Below are 20,852 nucleotides of genomic sequence, written 5' to 3' on the forward strand. Positions count from 1 at the left end.
TGTCCAGATCTTTAGGAGAATATTTGTAAATACTTAAATATAAACTTGTAAGTAGTAGATCAGTTTATTCCAATATGGGAAATCACTTGGATATGCTTCTGTCTTTTGATTCAAATCTGCAATGGCAGAAGCATATGCATAACTGTACTTATTGCAGTTATATTTCCATGAATTAAAATTCTTTCTGCGCCAGTGGAGCAGAACAAAAGCTGAGTGATACAATGGAGAACTGATAATGTGGTAAAGGTGGTGATTTCCAAACTGTCATAAAATTAGTGGGCTGCTATGTTGTGTTAGCATTCTGCATGTTTCTAAACTGCTCAGAAATGTGTTGGAAGCAATTATGCAGAAGCAGTTTTTATCTGGCGAGAAGTTAGTGTACAGCATCTCCAGGAGTCACCATCGCCTTGTCTGAATGTTGAAGGCAGCAAATCCAAATAGTATAAGAATTCCTTCTAAAAATACAGTGAAGCTATTTAAATCAAGAGAACTTGATTTCTATTGTTCTTTATACGTCTCTTAATTTTTTTTTGTTATTTTTTAAAAACTTCCGTAAAACACTTAAGTCATCTTTTTGAGTAGTTTTGATGATTGTGTGAAGAGCAAGATGGCTAATACACGAAATGGGAGGTTTATCTTTTTAGTATCTTAACATGACAAAACCTAGATTTACTCCAGTAAATTTAGTTAAATTAATAAAGATTTCTTTTAAAAACTGAAAACCTCAGAAAGATTTTCACCATCACTAATCTTTTTCTGAACTTAATTTTCCTTTAATTATTTAAAGTAGCCTGTGATTTTGGACTTTTCATTGTTTCAAGGACATTCTGAGCTCTTTGGTCAGATTTACCAGGTAGTTGTGTTACATGGAAGCATTTTAAAATTTTTTTGGTATCTTCTACATTTGCACATGAAATTCTTTATATTTATTCTGCTTTTTAACCAAGTTGAAAAGACTCACTAAAAGCCATCAGACCACAAAATGTAAGACTACAATTCTCGGTAGGTGTTAAAGGCAGAATAGGTCAGGTTAGGTAGTAAAATGCTTTTATTTCAAAGCTATAACTTAACTTTGTTGTGAATTTCATGCTTCAATTATATCTCAGATCAAAAACTTAGCTTTTACTTCTAATTAGCTAAGGCATATCCTGGAATGTGGGATTATAGCAGACAAATTGAGCTGTATTGATTGCATTCTTTTCATCATTGGACATGCCTTTATGTGTTCTTTTCAGGATGAATAGAGAGCATATAGAATGGACCCTTAATCTAAGTTTGAGTTCAGCAGGTTCTCCCCCCCTACTGTTTTGAATACAATTTTAATCTTTTGATTAACCTACAAAGAAAAGTGCCATTTTTTTTTTTATATGAGGACCATGTACTTTTCAGATACTTGTATAGGATGTAATGGGAATTTATGCAAAAAGACAAAGTAAGAAAATTAGTATGGTGGGAAGTTCCTTGAAACGTTAGACAGGTTAAAAGACTTTATTTAAAGTGGTTAAAAATGTTGACTTCAGTCCTCTTTTAAAATAGTAAGCAGCAAACAGTTGAAAGTAATTGTTTCTTGATTTTTACTTTCTCTTCCATTATCACTGCTAATCGTTTACTCATTATTGCTAACTTGAGCCTTTGCAAAAGGTTTGATGATTAGAGTTACATACTTTATCAATACATATTTACTTAAACATTGAATAGTTTAGCATGAGTTTATTCCATATGCGTTGTATTTTGCATTGTGTTTGAGGATGCCAAATGATTCAGCCTATGTGTGTGATGCTATATAGGTTAGTTAATAGTTATATTTTTTTGTCCATTTCATGATAATCATTAAATAGGAATTTAAATTACAGTATATAAAAAAAGGATTTTGTGTATGTGTGTATATATATATATATACCAAAAAAAAAAGATTTTAAAATAGAGGGAAGTAGATTTAGATTGGATATTAGGAAAAAATTTTTACAGTGCGAGTTGTAGAACACTGGAGCAGGTTGCCCAGAGAGGTGGTGGAAGCCCCATCCGTGGAAACATTCAAGGCCAGATTGGATGAGGCTCTGAGCAACCTGATCCAGTTGAGGATGTCCCTTCTTCTTGTAGGGGAGTGGGACTAGATGACCTTTGAAGGTCCCTTCCCACCCTAACCATTCTATGATTCTATGATTTTTGTAATTGTTTAACTAAGTCCACTGTCAGATGTACTGGTACGAAAAAAAAAATTAAATATTTTTTATATTTAAAAGTGTGTTTCTTAAAGAAAGCACAAATTATAATTAGTTATCTCTGTGTTTCTAAACATTAAAAGGAGGTAATGATTTTAGTCTTAGTGAAATCACAGTAAGAGTTTAGACCTGGTGAGCACCAATGTCTCACAGCTTATTAGAAACTGATTTCAAGCACTTATCACTAAGAATTTCTTCTGTTCAGAGACCTGACAGTTTTCTCCAAGGTAGCGTTTATACATCTTGAATATTTTAGACATAAATTGTTTGTAACAGAGTAAGTTCAAAGCCTGTCCTCATTTCAAGTGGATGTATTTTGAGAGGAAGTGCATAACAACTATATAAAGTAATAAAACATGAAAGCATTAATTTCTGTGTTTTGATGTGGTACTTTCAAAGTAAACTGGCAGTTCTAATCATAAAGTGCTGTGGCATACTTTTATTTAAAAATTTTGAAATTTTCAATTTCTTGGAAGTACTGTTGATTAAACTCTAGAATATTCTTTTGATTCACATGTTATCATAAGTCTTGTCATTCTTGCTGACAACTTGTGTGCTTTTATGGTCCTGCCCATTCTGGATGGACTGGAAGCTGTATTTGCCTGGTAGAGAATGATCTGAACTGATACAAAAGCAAGACACAAGTGAATCAAAATCTGATTGTAAAATATCAATATTTTCATTAAGAAAATACTTGACAGCTATCAAGAAGAACCAGCTCTTTCTATTGAGTGAGATTACAGTGATAACTTTTGGTAGCCTATGAAATGCTGGGGACTGAGATTAACCAAACAAGGACTAATAATCATATTAGGCTTGATGGTTTTTATTTTTGTTCTGGAAGGGCAAGTTATTTTAGTGGTAACTCTGCTGTGGGCAGTGTTGGCCACAGGACAGAATGAGCTGTGGAGTCCCTGACCAGTAGTCAAATGAAGACTCATTTAGTGTCTGGACATTCATTCGTATTCCTGACCCCACTCATTTAGTACTGATCCAGCACGTCTTCATTTTTTTTTGTCTTGAGTTATTGGATAATGATATAAAATTATTAACTTATATAAGTGTGAGTGCAGTATAATATTACATACAACATAAACATTGTTATGGTTTTGCCTGTTGTCCTGATGGAAGTATTTTCAGGTTGTTGCAGATGGCAAATTTTCAGTACCTTACTGTCTGAAAGATGCTCTTTGAAGCTCTTCGGCAAAAAGCTTCATTTTTGATTCATGCATACTGTCTTTTATCTCCAGAATAACAGCAGTCCTCCTTTTTTATTCCACTTCCAGTACATCATTCAACATGTGTGATTTATTCAAATTATCAGAGCATAGGTGTCATCTTAAAGCTATGGTCCATGTTTCTCAAGTTCAAAGTGGTTTAATTCTTTGCTAATGTTGCAGGAAGTGATTTATCACAGAGTATGTCTACAAGACCTGTTTTCTCCTAATTAAAAACAAGCCAAACTCTAACTAATAACTGTACAGTTCTCCTTTTTTAAACACTGAGTGCAGAACTCTTCTCTGGAAGCACTGTAGTGGTGTTCATTCAGCACAGAAAATTTAAATTTACTCTTTTCATAGTAAGCACTCTGTGCAGAGCATGTTAGTTTCTTCCAAATCCTCTTCCGGCTTAATGCCCAGTTGTGATTATAAGTCTTGTTCAGATGGAGTCCTTTGCATTTTCGTCACACAAGCCACTGTGAAACTCAATTTTTTCCTGATTTTTGTAGTGTTATTTTTTTAATAAAATATTTTCATATGTTTTATGTGGTTTTCGGGTTCATATAGCAAAGATGTTGTTTACTTCATTATTAAAATTTAAAAAATAAAAACAGATTTTTGTTAAGTTTACCAGTATGTTGGCTTTGAGCTGTGTTTGTAAGATCTCCAGCTTCGTGACCTTTCATTTATAAAGGAATGGTGTTCAGTGTTTCTTCAGCTTTTCTCATCATCATTTCACAAATTTCCATGTCCCAGGCCCATAAGTTAAAGTGCATTTAGATTTTTTTGACATGTAAAGCTGCAGCACAAGGAAGCATCAGAATGTAATTGTTTGCACTAAATTTTTAGGGAAGTAACAGGATTTTCTCTCTAAGGTTTTCATTGCCACTTCACCAAAAAACCACCCTGTCTCCAGACTTGCCCTCCACTCCTTTTTTTGTCCATGATGTGTATGTTTGCTTTTTCACTGTGTAAATTTCTAAGTTAAAGTTTCTAAAACTTCATAAACAGAAAGCACTCCTTTGTCCTTGAGTGCTTATTAAAGCCTTCAAGTAAAGCAGTGTTATAGGTTCACATGTTTTTTGATGCTGCCTGTGCTCAAAAACCTCTTCACCGTCAGGCAGTGCAGAAGCTTCTGCATCATGCAGTTAGACAAAAACAGTGTTTCAGTATTAGCCTAGGCCATTAATAATTTTTGAAAATTAATAGTGTGTACTCCTTTTCACTTGCTGCTCTTGTCTTTTGCTAGTGAGTTGAGAAGACCCATTTGCTTTGTGAGATGGGAAGTTATCTCCTGGAATCGTTGGTTCTTGTACCAAGTCACATTGAAAACACAACAATACCATGCAAGTTTTTTCCTCTGTAGGTTGTTAGTGCTTAATTAAAGACTTTCTGTATGATTAAAAGGTTTCATGACGTCACTGAGATTTCTTGATGGATCAAACATTTCCAGTAATTTTTAGTAGTAGGTACATTTTATTAGTAGGCCTATTACCTACTGCTGATTTTCTCTCGTGAGTGTAGACTACGCAAGTCGAGACTAAAAGCAAACCAAAACCTGTGTACAGAAGTTAAATCTTTGGCTCCATTTCTCCTCTTACTTTGCTTATGCTGCATGGCAATGCTTGCTAATTTAGAGGTAGTCTAAGACAGCTGGAACAGTTGGAAAGGTGACCTGTTGTGGAAGGTTCTCTATTCGCTGATTGTCCTTGAAGAGGTGAAATTAAATGCCATGACTTTAGCATAGCCAAAAGGAAGAAGAGTCATATGACTGCTCTCAATGAATATGTTTGGATTAAGCAGCAGAATGAGAAAAGAGTTCTTTAAATTCAAGACCCTTGTTGAAATAAGCCATAATAGGAGCTGAAAGTGAGGAGATTGTTTCCAAGTCCGTGGAGTGCGTGTCTGTAATAGCTTTTCTGTGGGCCCTATGGGAGCTAACAACTGAACTACTTTATAGTTGAAGCTTGGCTGCTTTATAATAGGGTTGATAAGATGTGATTGCCTCTGATGGTAGAGGCTATTCCAGTAAATCAAGAGATTGCTTGTAAATTCATGTTTATAACTTTCCCTTTTTCCCCTCACCTTCAGTGTATTTGTGAAGTTTTGTCCTGTGATTCACAGCCCCTCTCTTTACCATACTATAGTTCTGCAGCGGTTTTTTTTTGTGGGTTATTTTTTTTCTAATTTTGATTGCGGTGACACTTGCACCACCTGTTTCAGAGCAAGCTTGATCATAAAAATGGAATTTCAGAAACTTGCATGCAGTACCTCATCTGTTGACAGTGGTGTTTGTTTTCCACACTAACATCAAATTTAAAATGCTACATTTATCTGTGTTTAGATGGGGGCCTAATGATATGCATAGTTAGTTTCTCTACAGCTGTCTGAGCTTATGTAGCAGAAAAACAATGTCTTTCCCTTTTAACAGTGCAGAGCTAAAGGACAAGAATGATTTAAATCATAGGTGGAAGGTAGTGGATCCAGGAAACTGAGTTCCCAACTCCAAATGTTACTGTAAAATCATACTACTGGGGCTTTTTTTTGTCTCATTAAAAAAAAAGTTTTTAAATGCAGCTCTTTAGTTATAGAGTGCTTATTTTTTAATTTATACATGGTACATATTTCTACCATAATAATGGGGAAAATAAACTTTTTGTAAGAATTGCTCATCACTGTATTGGCTCACCACTTTCATGGCTACTGCTTACATCTGCATAAGCAGATCATAGTGAGTCCTTTCAGTTGTGCTTTCCATTACATAAATTAATGACATGACTGATGCTACAGCGTTATGGAGGGCTGCGCTCTCTGATGCTTGCCAAACAGAAAATCTCCTTAGAGTTTTGAGATGGACAACTTGAAGACAATACATCATGTGAAAGTAAAGAACACAAAGTAACCTTTAGCGAAGTACACACACAAAATTTTGAGAGAATGCTGTTAGCTCTGAAGCTTCTCTCTCCTGTTACATTCATTGGAGAGCCTTTCTCCATAAAATCTTACAATAATAGTAGTTTGGTCTGTATGCTTTTGTTTATTTACTTAAGTGCATGTGTGTACATATTAGTGTGTCTATGCATGCAAATTTATGTAAATATATGACTGTAAAAAGTAGGATTTCGTGCAAGTTATTACATCTTATATTTTTTTTATTGGTATTGTATTTTAGTGGCCTAGAAAACTTAACAGGTACTGTGTCTGTAGCAAACTGAGGTTTGTGAAAAGAAGGAAGAATAGAGTATTACACGCTTGTGTGCTGGCCCAAAACTGTTTGCAGAGTAGAGAAATTGCATACACTGACTTCCCTGTGTTTTGGATACTAATAAAGTCTGCATACGTACATGAGGGAGGGGAGAGACTCTTGTCTGTCCTGCAATCTACCCTGTAGTACTTCTGCTTTTCTAGACCTGCAGATACCTCTAGCACTGGTATGTGTCCTATTTCCAGCAGTCTCAAGTGCTTTAGAGATAAGAAGTGATTAGTCTTCATAACATTATAATGTAGCCACAATTATCTTAATTTTACATATGGAAAAACTGAAGGAGAAAGGTGTTGACCTAGCCACGGTTACCCTGATAACAGTTACCCAATCCAGGATTAGATCCCCTCTATTTTGACTTGGTAGCTGCTGGTCTGTCTAGCGGACTGTGATGACAGCTGTTGTCTTCTGATATAGCCAGGAAAGATCTGAGATGGTACTGCTGGAATTGACTTGAAAGAATTAGAAAACATGGAAAGTTAATGGAATTGATATAGTGTTAGCTGTTACCAAAGTTCATAGGAGAAAAACTATTCCTGTTGAACGTGTGCATTTGAAGAAATCAGCTCAGGCACAACATACGTACTTGACTTCTTTGTTTAGATATGAGATGGATATGCCTTCTTGTCACAAGTGTGTATTAACATTTACCTTAAAAAAATTAAATACATGTTTTTTGTTTGTCTCCTTCAAAAGCAAATTTGCTCCTTTGTTTAGATAATTCTTAATGTGTGTATCCCTGTTAATGCCAATTAAAAGCAGAACATAATGTTGATTTTGGTTTTAGTCAATATTATAAAAACAGCATGTTTAATATGAGAACAGCAGTGGTTTGGAATTTGTTTGAAAGGATTTGTATTTTTTAAATTGGAACTGTAATGTGAGAAGGAATTAAAAAAACTCTTATCAGTGGGTATAATTTTTAAGTTTTCATTAACATATTTTTAGTTAACAACTGCATTTATGACTTTGCATAAGATGTGTATTTTCTGCGAATAAGAACAAAACTTGAGAAATTCCCATCTTGTTAATTCTGTTATGGAGCTTGTTGATAGCATTACTTTAGTGTCCGTTTACTTTTGAAGTTGTGATTGTGGTTTTGTAATTTTTCAAAAACTCAATAGGCATTTTTTTCAACTAGTTGTTCAAAGTTTGTTAATATACATCTCTAGCTTCTATATCTTTAATTGTCCCTTGCTATTTTTTCAGATGTAAAACCTACTCCTTTAAAAAATACATATTAAAATTGATTTTCATAATAGACATTTCTCATAAATCCCTGCCACTAAAGAATGCTCTCGTCAGAATGAGTTCAGTACTATATCATTGTAACCGCAGCAGCAGTTACAGTAATGAATAGATTGCAGATCAGTGGGCATCATTGAAAATTGGGATATGGTAGGATGCAAATGGTGAAATAGGGTGCATCTTTCTTGAAGATTAAATCCTACTTTCAAAATACTCATTTTCAGAGTCTAAATATGTCAGGAAAAAAACCCAGCAATTAGAACATCTTGCTCTTTTTTTTTTGCCTAGTTGCTTAAAATTTGTTTGAGGGACTTAGGTGTCCACTGGGTTTCCTGACTTTTAAATTTATTTTAAATTCAAACACTTCAGTAGGTTTCTTTTTCTGCTTTTGTGACTACAGTTTTAAATAGAAAATATTCCACTTTGCAGGCAATGCTCAGAGTGTGATCAGGCAGGTAGCAGTGACATGGAGGCTGATATCGCCATGGAAACCTTACCAGATGGGACCAAAAGATCAAGGAGGCAGATTAAGGAACCAGTGAAATTTGTTCCTCAGGATGTGCCACCAGAACCGAAGAAAATTCCAATCAGAAACACGGTAAATGATGGTTGAGTTGTTGTTTTATAGATCGTATTCATAATAATTTTGTTTAAGATGACTTATGTTCTGGACATTTTGAATTACGGGATTTCAGTTTGATTGATGATGATGTAATTCCTTTTCCTCTGTTCAATGATTTATTACATGTATTTAGTATATGGTTTTGCTGAAGTAAAAAGCTAGGAAACACGGTACTGAACTGAAGAGCTATGCAAGCTTTTCTTTTTACCTGTATCATGAAGTCCTCTGTTAATGGCAGAAAAAGGGAGAATCCAGTTTACACTTAAACTTAGCCTTTACAGCAGTTCTTCACCTTAGTAGTAAGGACACATTCTTCTTGCATGCTACGATTTAAATATGTCGAATTGCTATTTACAGCTGTAAAGTAATTAGTGATTACCTTATATACAGGCAACCTACTGACTGCACATTTTGTGACTATCATAAGACCCTGTTATTTCTGTTTGGTTAGCTTCCTAGTCTTACTAGTCATTGTATGTTTCCTCAAACTTTCCTCGTGGGTAGTTTTTAGAGAAGAGAAGCAAAAGCTCTTGCTTCCTGTACTGATGAATTATTTAACGTGTATCTTCAGTTTTGAAAGTAGAACTGTTTTATTAATCACTGCTTTAATCCTTAAAACGTTGCTCTCTTACTTGCTCATAAAACAAGGTGATGTGTTACCTCACCTGTAGAATGTACATAAAAGTATCAAAGGGCTTTTAGGTCCAGTTTACAGAATGAGTTGTATTCCTGCGACCCTTTGGACATGAGTAGTAATTGTGTATAAACTGGTGTTTTGTCTTCCAGTATACTTCATAGTATTAGGAAGTACTTAAACCCTCTCACACTGGGGTTAGACATACCTCATCTCTCATGCAGCTTCCTCAAGAGCTTTCCAGACTTGTACTTCTACTAGCAGATACCATACTTAAGTCTTCTAACTATACACTGATAGGATTAAGCAGGTATTTTCCTGACCTGACCTTAAATGTTTGCTTTAATTACATGTCAATATATTTGGACTGTTTGGGCCACAGCTTTAAGTTTACCTAATGGCTTCCTTTTCCTGGTCTGTGAGTAAGGAGAAGTTTAAGAATGACTCAAGCCAAAACAATTAATTTAGTTCAAACAATTAGGAGTGTGAGGAATCCAAAATGAAATTTTGTGAGTAATTGAGAAACCTCTCTGTAGGAGAGAAACTTTTTTTTCTTTCTTTTTCTCATTGAGGGTGAGTTCTTCCCTGTGTGTAAGAACACATAGGTTCTTACAGCTGTCTGGGTAGGTTGAACTCACTGTCATCATGCTCTTGTTCACACAGAAAGACTTTACCTGGTGTTCCAGATTACTGAACCCGTTGCATCTCCTCTCCCCTTTTTCTTCTTTCTCTCTCTTCCCTCTTTTTTATAGTGTAGTGGTATTAAGTGGTGGGAATTCATGATTATGGGACTAAAGAGAACTAAAAATGTTGCAGAAAATACATTCCATAGTAGTAATAGACAAAACAGTGATATAAGACATTGTAGAGAAATCCATGGGAAGACCAATTGATTTGTTCTAATGCCCATATAATAACTGCCAAGCTCCTTCTGTGCTAAATGGAGAGAAGTCTGATTGCTCTGAAGTGTTCCCCTCATGCTGTGACGTTATGATGTGCTACACTGGTGCTACATTGGCGATTTGGCACCTCATGTGTTAGAGAGTATATCTACACACATTGTGGTATGTAATATAGATACTAAATTTACTTTGAGTGAACTAATATGTTGTCATGGTACAGCATTGCACTGTGGAAAAATTAGTGCTGCCATTCTAAGAAAGACTTTATTCCTCTGCTTGAATTTTTATGCTGTCTTTCTGTTCTCTCCAGTTCTCTGTTTTTCTACAGAATACACGTTTGCAACATAACAACTTTCCTGCCCTGTGGGCAGGGCTCCTATGTCCAAGTTATCTTCACTCTTCTAGCTTTCCCACAGCTGACAGGTTGTTGGTGGTTTTTTTTTAATTTCCTACTGTCTTCTACTTGACTATGGAACAGAATGTTCACACCCTTGACACCTGCTGGATTTCTTTCTCTGATCTAGGCTGAATTCCTTTGCTTCAACTCTTCAATAATCTTGGTGCACTTAGGTGGTATAATAAAATGAAGATAACAGACCTCTGAAGATGTAGTAGAAACTTCCTGGCAGTATGGGATTCCCACCCTCCTCTGCTGTAAACTCAAGAAAGCTGATGTTAGTTTTTGTTGCTTGTTTGTTTTGTTTTGGTTTTTTTTTTTAGGAAGAGAATACTTATGAATTCATTAGATCTGGAGCTGTCTGTATATTTGAGGGGAAAAAAACCTGACCTTTGAGTAACGTCTTATATGAAGTTGAGTCTGCTGCCCAGAGAAAATCTGTGTGGTGCATTTCACCAATGATGACCAGATACTTGTTTTGTACTCACGGCTCAAAATCTTTAAAAAATTTAAAATGAACTAAAAATTAAGAATTTGAAATTATACTTACTTCACAGTCCTCTCTTCTCAGTGTACTCTATATCTCTGGGCATGTTTTATTCAATCTAGTTTTATTTTGGGGGAAATTGGTAAGCCTGCTTAGCTGACAGTATGTAATGAGCCTTACTTACAGTTACAATTAACAAGTGCAATTATCAACAAGTATTGATTTGTGTATCTTTCGCTCTTAAGGGAATTTCCATTTGTTTTGCATAAATTTATCTTGATTTGATAAAACTGAAAGGTTTTTTTTTACCACATACCTAGGAGAACAGAATGCATTTTACATCTTTCAGTTTCATTGTAGTGGTTTATCATAGTTAACTGTTCATTACTTTGTTGACAGAAATTGTGGGTAAGCCCTAATATTTTATTTTGATAAAGTTACTGATGACAATAATAGCTGGTATCTGTAAGAAATTTTATACAAATGCATATGATTAACTAAGCGTATATGCTAACTGTATGAAAAAAATAATACATGTTAAATTATAATTTCAGAATTTATATTTTTGCAGTCAGCTTGTCCTGCAGCTCCTATTTGGTAATACTGATTTCAGAGATAATAAAGGATATCCCCTTTCATGAAAAACCACTTTTTTCCTTGTTTTTAGTTTTGGTGTTTTTTTTTTTTTTTCTAATTTCTGTCTGGTTGGGGTGTACTACAAAGAGTAAAAGACTCTTTTGGAAGTGTTCATAATTTTACCATTGTTTCTCATCCAGTCTGATTATGGATGTGTACTTAAGTCCTGCCATTTTTTTTTTTAATTTCTTTTTGTTATCCTTCAAAGTGCCTCAATTAATTGATGTTGTGGATTTTATTTTCCAGTGGTAAATTGTGTTTTAAGAAAATAGTGGTTAGCTTTTTCTGCTTTGAATGTAACCTTAGAATTCCTTTTTGTTTTGCATTGTTGCAAGAAATAAGAACCAACATCTAATTTTACCTTCTGCAGCTCGTACTATTTCTCCTCTTTCTTTTCTTTCATGAACTTAACAATTCTTTTCAGGTTTTTCTCATCTTATGTCTCAAGTACTTAGCCTTATGTCTGCATCAGGATACGCTTAGCAAAGATTTAGAGTGGGATACTCTGCATTTTTTTTTGAATGAGGTGCCTTCATATCTTCAGTCAGCCTGTGCAAAAAGCTTGGCTCATAACTATTTACTGGCTGGGAAGAGCTGTGGGGACTATTAATTTTCCATCTCATTGAGAGGAAGGTGAGACTGTTAAGTGAAAACTGAGGTTTTGTCCTAGAACTTAGTGTTCAAATCTTAATTCAGTCTAATCTTACGTAAGAACAATGATGGTCAGAGACCTGTGGCAGCTGGAGTACACTGGTGTTTACAGCTTCTGTGTGGTATTGCAGACTCAGTTTCCTTCTGAGAGAAGTAAGATTGAAGCAGGTTATTTAGAGGCGGGACAGTGCTTCTCTGTTGTACAGTTCTCTACGTTAATTATGTGACAGGGCGTTATTTTGCATCCTAATGGTGTATAAGGTTTTAAAAACAACCTTGTGAGTTCTCTCTAGTATTTCCATCTCTTAACTTTCAAATACTTAGGACGATATTTATATCAAGAAGAGCAGCTGTTTCAAAGAAAATAGGAGAACAGAGAGAAAATCCTGCCATTTGGGCTGCATTGTTTTGGAGAGAGTACCTATCATATTGTACATGAAATGTAGCTAAAGTTTACAGAAAGACCTTTCTGATTTTAAACTTCCTAAGGAGACCATGTAAGAGAATATACCTAAATGCACAAGGGTAAATTTAAACATATCAGAATTATACTCAGAGTCAAGAGCTATACAATTTATCAGTTGAAGTAAATAGACAAGATATTAAGCCTTTATACTTTAATCTGTTGTATAAGGGCTGTATTTGTGGACAGAATTTAATTCATTGTTTATGCTTATACATTTCAAGCCATATGTAGTGATCTTTTAAACAATTCTCTGAATTTCAGTGCATAACTCCTTACACTGGCTTTATTTAAAGTCTGTAATCTTTAGGATTCCAACTTCATACTTGTGTAAGCTTCGCAAAGAAATTAATAGCTAATGTTCAGCTAATATGCGTAAACCAGCTATTTGCTGTCTATAAACATTTTAAAAACATTTGTTAAAAACCTGAAGATGTCTTTTAATATTTACTTTTCAAACTGTACAATTTTTTCATATTGAATATTTTTATTGTAAAGATTAGAAGTGTACAATATTTTGTTTATTTGGAAAAAATCTTTAGAGATACAGGTAGTGCTTTTCAGCAGTAAGTTGAGAGATTAATGCTCTTCATCTACTTAGTATGTATGTTCAATTTTTCAGAGCCTTTGTGAGATGATACATATTTACAAAAAACGGCTTTTAACAAGTTACCATTACCATTTCCTATCTTTAAATAAATAAGAACACACAGGTTATCTAAGGTGTCATTGCTAAATAAAAGATAACTAAATTTTGTTAGTCTGGTGTCATATTTTTGCAATATAAGTGTTGTCTCTCTGTCCCTTTTCAAGGAACAGTGTTCTCTTGTCTCTTCTTCCCCATTCTCTTAAGTATATTTCAGTGAATTTCTTTAAAATTTCATGAAGTACACTTTTACCTAGTGTATGTGTTCTCATCTGGAAGTGTAATGGAGTTTCTATAAGAAAGGTCACATACATGCACATATTCTAAAGCAATATTATGCAGCTGGGGCTTGCTGTGTGCCGTAGGAGGTGGTAGGGGGTGCTTTTTGCTGCAGTTCTGGTGTATCCTTTGAAGTTAAGTAGTGTTTGTGTTGTTGAATATTCCATCCTCTGATAAAAATGCTATCAAATCCTGGCTCTCTTAATGAGCATATTAAAGGATGGTATGTTTTCTTTGTGTGGAAATTCCATTTTTGGTTCCTTTTTATTGAAAAGAAAATATCTCCTCAGTGTTGAAGAGGTAAAAAAGACTTTTTGTAAAGGCATTTTGGGAACTGAATAGTTTGTTGAGGGATTTAAAGAAAACCTTCTGATCTTCTCGTACAAAACTTATTTTTGTTACCTAAAACCTGAAAAATCTGATAGCTTTTTTTCCTGTAATTACATTTTATAATATCCAGGTGAAGAGACAGTGATTTTTCTGTTTAGCAGTAAAAAGCCTATGTTTTGGGGAAAGAATTATTAACTAAGATTATGCTGTTTGTGCTTTAGAACATGGAAAAAAAACAAGTATTTGCCTGAGGGGCTATAGTCCAAATAGATTAGGTTAAAAACATAATAATAATAAAAAAATACTGACAAAGCACCTACAAACTGCTTTTAGCATAGTGGTGTATACTGCTTTTGTTTTGCAGATAAATACTGTTCCTCAGAATAGATTATTTTTTCTTGGTTTTTTGTTTTTTGTTTTTTTTCAAATAGGAAAAGATAGCAGAGGAGTAATTTTTTAATTTTTTTTTTTCCCTCTTACCAAGTATATTAAGAGATAAACAGGGTTATTGCCTTGTATTTAATGGAACCGTTTTCACCGAAGTGATTTCCAAACATCTACTATATAATGTAATTGTATGATGTCATAGATACAAGTTTTGAATTAAAGATGGCTACAGGATTAAAACAGAACATCAATTCTGATTTGAGTCTAAGTATCAGTGCTTCGTAAAAACAGCAAATAATTTTAAAACATTTATCTGTACTTGTCAGTCTTTTAAATTATCACTGTCAATGATCGGTCAGCTCATCGAATTCTAAGTGGGTACCTGGAAGACCTTTTTAAAGCAACTATCTAATAGCAGTGTTTTTGACATATTCAACTTAAAAGAAATTGTTGTCAATGGAACATTAATGATCTAGAAAAAATAGTCAAGTTACTGAGCTTTCTGAAACTTAAGATTTTCGTTATAAAGAACACTATGAAATACTTTTTTGGTTTTTTTTGAGGACATTAGTGTTAAACGGGATAGAGAGCAATCCTGCTAGTTCTCAAATTCTGTTATATGTTTAAGTCTTAGAAACAGTAGTTTCAAGTTAATTGCCAGATTCAGTGGTAGTATAGCTTGACAGCAGGAATGTTGCAAAATTTTTGCTTTTCTAGAAAATTGAAGTTCTCAAGAGAATGCAAACTAAAAAAAAAAGAGGAGAAAAATGTAATTCTGTGTAATTAACCTTCATGGGTGACTTGTTTCTCTTTATGATCATATTTTGATTTACTGCTGTTTCTTTTTGTCTGGCAATTCTCTTTTTATTACTGCTAGCTTTCTGGAAAATTAAATAATTATTTCAGAGATCTATTTTGAATAGTAGTGATATGCACCATTTAAAGTATTCTGTATTGAGCGAGTGTGCCATCTGGTGACTGTATAGCTGTCCTTACTTTTATTTAAAAATAATTTCATGCCTGTGTGGTGCCATTAATAGAATATTTTTTCTGCCTTTAACAAAGCAAAGGAAGTCAAAGGGATTATTCTGCAACTGGCTTGATTGTAGCTTTTTCAATGGTAAAAGATGTTTATAACATTGGAGTCTAAATAAGGATCGGGTGACAGCATAGATTAAAAATTGCTGTCTTAGCAAAATGGTCATGGTTTCTGTTTAACAGGAGAAAGATCACATCTTCTGTTCAGTTTCAACCTGTGTTTTTTTCCCTCAAGCTTTTAAAAATCTATAGTTTGGTTTATGCATGCTCTTGGTAGTTAGCACAGTGATTTCATTAGGTTACTTATTTGTAATAGTGGAAGTTTTCTCAGTTTTGTTTTCTGAGTGCTCTGCTCTGCTTGAGTTTCATATCAGAGCCTATTTTGTAGTAATGAAATGACTTCTTGCCATGACCTCTTTGTTTGGAATGATTCCATAGCGTTCTAATATTTACAGTTATGTTTTGGTTTTTTGTGTTAGATTCTCATTAACAAGTATACATTAAAGCCTGCATGAGTGAGAGGATTAGAGTTAGAACGTTTTTGATATGTGCGATATGTACTAATGAACCATAGTTTGATGAAAGGTAAAACTGTGAAGTCTATCATTAATATTAGTGTGTCAACTATAACATGACATAAGATAGAAAAGAAAATGACAGAAGAATTTAGATAGAAACAGAATTAAAACACCATTGTAATCTTATATTGACCCTCTGCTATGCAGCTACATAGACTTGTAGCTACATGTCTTTCTGGAGCATTCACCATAGCTGCAGGTTAGGGAAGCAAAAATCAAATACGTGCTCTTTCAGAGAAGAAATGTGAGATTTATAGATCTACAAAAGTCAAAGCATCTTAAGTTCTTCACATTTGGCCCTCTACTAATTACAACACAGAACAACTTCCACAGACTTTTTATATGTTAAAGAAATTATCGTCGTATCAAGTTTTAAGTCAAGTGTCTCCTTAGTAGGTTAATAATTTTTTAATGTGAAATCTGTAACTAGTTTTGAACTATTTATATGAAATTCTCAAATGAAAACGCACACCTTCCTAAGGATATAATGTGCCCCCAAACTCCAGGAGCACTTGGAGTACTGACTGAATTTCCTGTGCTCACCTTTGTGAAGAAGAGTAATACTAATTTCACGGTGCCAACACTATTAGTGGTATCAGGAACTCTGTGCCGAAAAGCAGAGCCATCTCTATGTGACAGTATTTCTTCTGTATCCAAGAGGTACAGGAGCACCAGCATAATAAGGGTCATGTTTTCTCTCTATTAGCAGAAGCAAGACACTGACATAGTGAGACCCATGAATTTATACAGATACAACAGCTAAGCAGATGTGCTGGGCCTCTTTGCTGCCTTTGTGTGTATGTGCAAACAATTAAAAGAAATTCTAGCCAAACAACATTTTAAGCAAAGGAGAAACTAGGAGCAGTGCTATCTCCTGTGATGTTTGAAATAGTTGGCAGAATGAGTATGACTTCCACAAATGACTGGGAATTTCTTAAGTTCTGTTAAAAATCATTGTACCCTAACCCCTCTTGGGTTTAAATTCACTTTCTCAAGTAACTTTTTGGAATTGCCATGCAGAAATCACCATTTGTTTTCTGAAAAACAAAGTGACTGAGAAGATGAAATCCAGAAGCATTCTAATTCCCCTTATGTGTTCAGTATTTCCTATTTTCCATGTCTTTGTAATACTGATAACTCCTGTATATCTTGTTGTGTAGAAGAAGAAATTAAATAGGTGACAGTATATATTTTTGTTCTTCAGGAGTACTTCAAGAAATGCTCAGTATTTATTAATATCTATTTCCAAATAAGTTCTGAATATGAACAAGTTTATCTCAGTTGTAGTATTTACCATTGTACATATATAATAACACTGTTCATTTAACCTCTTCTTTTATAAGAAATTTTAAATTGTTTATGGCAAGTGCATGCAGCTCTAATATTTGATGTTTATAATCTCTCATGTTCTGATTCTGATCCCAGTAATGACATAAATTATTCAAAGCATTTTAAAATGCAGATACAATACTTTGAGGCAAAGAGCAATTAAAAATAATGGACAAAGTAGTCCAGATTTATCTGATTCTTTTCTGTGACCCTGTAAGGTAACTTTAGTGAAAACATATGTGAAATTACAAATGGCTAATATGTGGAAGGCTGTTGTTGAAAACAACAAGGCTGTTGTTGAAAATCACAATTCAGTTGTGAGTTTGATGTTATTTTCCATTCTGAATGGCTGACAATAGTATGATTCTGCGCAGAAGTTAGCATTGCAAATACATGTAAGTGTGCAAATCAGTTTGGAAAAACGTTAATGTAAAATTCTGTTACTTTAAAAGCATATAAAATATCCTACAAATGTGTATGTCAAAGGTACTGATTTTAATGTTTGTTTTCTAGTGATTGTCAGATTCCAGTATGTTTGAAGGTTTAGAAATCTAATGGAAGCATAATGCAAGTGTAATTTAGTGTGACATTCCTTGTCATATACATCATACATTATGTAGCAGACAGATGAAAACCAACATTTTCTTGGCAAAGGTGACTAAATTATTTATAAATCTTCTCTCTCCATTTTGCTGAAGTTTAAATATGATTCATTACTTCTTAAAATACAGTTATTAATTTGTAATCTTTTCCACTTAGGGTAAAAAATAATTTCATTGTTACCTGTGTTTCCGAATTATATATCAGTTTTCAAGATGGCATTACTCTGACTCCACAAAGCATGCATTATTGTCTCTTGCTGCTTAAACATGGAGAATGAGTATCATAACACTGCATATATTGGCGTGCACCTACTTATTGTTACGCAGCTGCATTCAGCAGAGCCTATATGGCTTAAAATGGTCAAAGTTTGTAAGTGTTCTTAGGACTAATGGCACAGATTGAAAGTAGTAAAATTGGCAGTTAATTTCTCGATACCTGATCAAACTTTGTTTTGTCTAGTTTTAATTTACAGTGGTGACCTTGGGTTGTGTAACATGTAATTGACATGTAGCCTGCGTTACATTAATACCTCTAATAATACATTGATAAATTCAGTTGCTTGTAATAAATCCCTTTGTCCAGATTTGAACACTTAGGTACCTACTGTGTGGCTTGTGGAAGGTAGAACACCTTAATTATTACTGTATTATTAAATGTATAGTAAATATTATATGTATTAAATAGATAATATTTTACTTTTTTTTTAAATAGTCATTAGACAAATGTGAAAGAAAATCTCCATAGTAATCAAAGTATTCTATAGAAACACAAAATAGACTGATATTTTCCGTTCTACTACATTCCTTTCTACTACAGAGTTAACTCTTGTCTAAAAAAACCCAAACTTTTCCAAACAGTGTGTTACTAACATGCGCAGATCAAAATCTGCATAGGTAGAACAGTATAGATGTGTTGCAGTGGAGGTTTATTCACAGTATAACTGTATTTGAATGTGTAAACCAGTTTAAAATAGTAAACACTCTTAATTTGAAACTGGTACAAAGACGCCACACAGGAGAAACATGATATTACTAACTTCTTCGGAATTGGATATGTGACTGCTTGTGATTCTCAACTGACTTAAGATTTTTTTTTTTTGATAGCTGGCTTTTACTTTTTCTGAGGTGAACAATTTTAAGAAATCATAAAGTAGGTAGTGGGGTTTTTTTAATCGTATGACAAGTAACTTCCTAAGATGATGATTTCCTCCCAGAAAAACAAGCATATTAAGGTTTGTTTATTTGTTAGTGGAGTAGTCTCTGATGTTTGCCATTTCCTTCTGCATCTATTACAGTTTTCTTTCCTTTTTAAACAAGAAGGAGAGAGTGTGATATTATCAGCTTGTGGCAGTTATTTAATGCATGCAGGTTATAATGCTGCTGTTTCAGAGATAAAAACGTTGTGACTGAAACTGGACTCATGTGCGAGTTGTGTGTAGTTACATAGAGCTGCCTGTAAACCTTTGGTGTTTGCTGTTACAGTCCGTGGAAACTGTCTTTTCCTCCACACTGTTGATATTTAGATTTTTTGGCCACCTGTGATAGTGAAATAATTTGCACTTTTTGTTTTACACATTCCATCTGTTATGTACCAGTCATATGTTGGTATATGCTCCAGCTTCGTGAGCATCTGCCATACACCCATTATATTAGGCTTCAGTTTGAAAGCTTTAATTCTTGTTTACTCCTCAAAAACTGTAAGAATTATTTTCTGTTTTCTTGAAGTTTTTTAATTTTGATTTACTTTAATCTGATCACTGGCCTTATAAATAGTAAGTAAGCACTTATAAGTGCTCAGGGAACTTACTGTAATATAGTGGTTATATCAACTTTCAAATTATGCATTTTAGTGTTGGGGAGTTTGTGGAATGTCTGTAAAAGATTTGTAATTCTGGCAATAGTCTTTTTAGAATAAGACTCTACATGCTTAGGTCAACAAATGTGTTTATATTTACTTATTGGCTGGTTCTGTAGATTTACATCCAGAATCTGAAGCTGTTGTTCTAACATTGCTTATTGTAGTTATCTTGCAGTGGTTCTGTACTTAATGCTTTAAATTATTTCCTGCAGTATGTTTTTGTTAGTGTTATTAATAATAGATAAATAGCAAAACCATTCTGTTACCTAATATTGAATTTTAAATATATTTTATTCTAGAGAACTAGAGGACGAAAACGAAGCTTTGTGCCTGAAGAAGAAAAACCTGAGGTTGGAATATAGTGTTTTGTTTGTTTGTTTTTTTTAATAGTTTCACAAAAAATTAAACTTTGGGCTGAAATGTTATGTTCAGTGCTATAATTGAAAATATTTGCTTTCCTTTCTCCTTTCCCCCCCATTCCTTTCTTTTGCCTTCTGCTATGACAGGAACGGATTCCCAGAGAAAGAAGACAACGACAGTCTGTTCTACAAAAGAAGCCCAAATCAGAGGATTTAAGGACTGAATGTGCTACCTGCAAAGGGACTGGAGACAATGAAAATCTAGTCAGGTAGGTTGGATCCTCTGACCTTATGAGGAGTTAAAAGTTCCACCTTCATCACTTCGTCATCATGATTATAATGAAGAAAAAGTACTTTTAAAAAAAACCAGACAAAAACTTACTTAGGGGAAATATTACATACCTATTACTGACTTGATTCACTTGCAGACCTGCCAAACACATTTACACTGTGGATTAAGATGTAAATAACCAAGATAATCTGTTTTTCTAACACAAGAGAATTAATTTTCTCTTGTCAGGGTGAATTGTCAATGTTTTAGAGCAGGTCAGAAAGATAAACAAAGCAACAATTTAATGATATTAAAGCTACAAGAGCATCCTAAAAATAATTAAATTAGCATCATTAACAATTTTATGAACTGAAATATGGATTAGGAGGAATTTATGTTTTTAAAAATGTATAATGCTACCTCCGTTAATG

General features: G+C 34.0%; 1 protein-coding gene across 1 annotated transcript in view; it reads left to right on the forward strand.

Moving 5' to 3' along the window:
• The window catches only part of PHF14 (PHD finger protein 14), a 166,771-nt gene that overhangs the window by 51,350 nt on the left and 94,569 nt on the right, over positions 1-20,852 (forward strand). Inside the window, exons 15-17 of the mRNA XM_086740350.1 lie at positions 8,382-8,550; positions 20,091-20,141; positions 20,298-20,419. Coding sequence (XP_086596476.1) covers positions 8,382-8,550; positions 20,091-20,141; positions 20,298-20,419 — 342 coding nt within the window. The remainder of the gene's footprint in view (positions 1-8,381; positions 8,551-20,090; positions 20,142-20,297; positions 20,420-20,852) is intronic.

This window comes from Chlamydotis macqueenii, chromosome 2 (assembly GCF_036417535.1).
Source record: "Chlamydotis macqueenii isolate bChlMac1 chromosome 2, bChlMac1.mat, whole genome shotgun sequence".
Lineage (NCBI taxonomy): Eukaryota > Metazoa > Chordata > Aves > Otidiformes > Otididae > Chlamydotis > Chlamydotis macqueenii.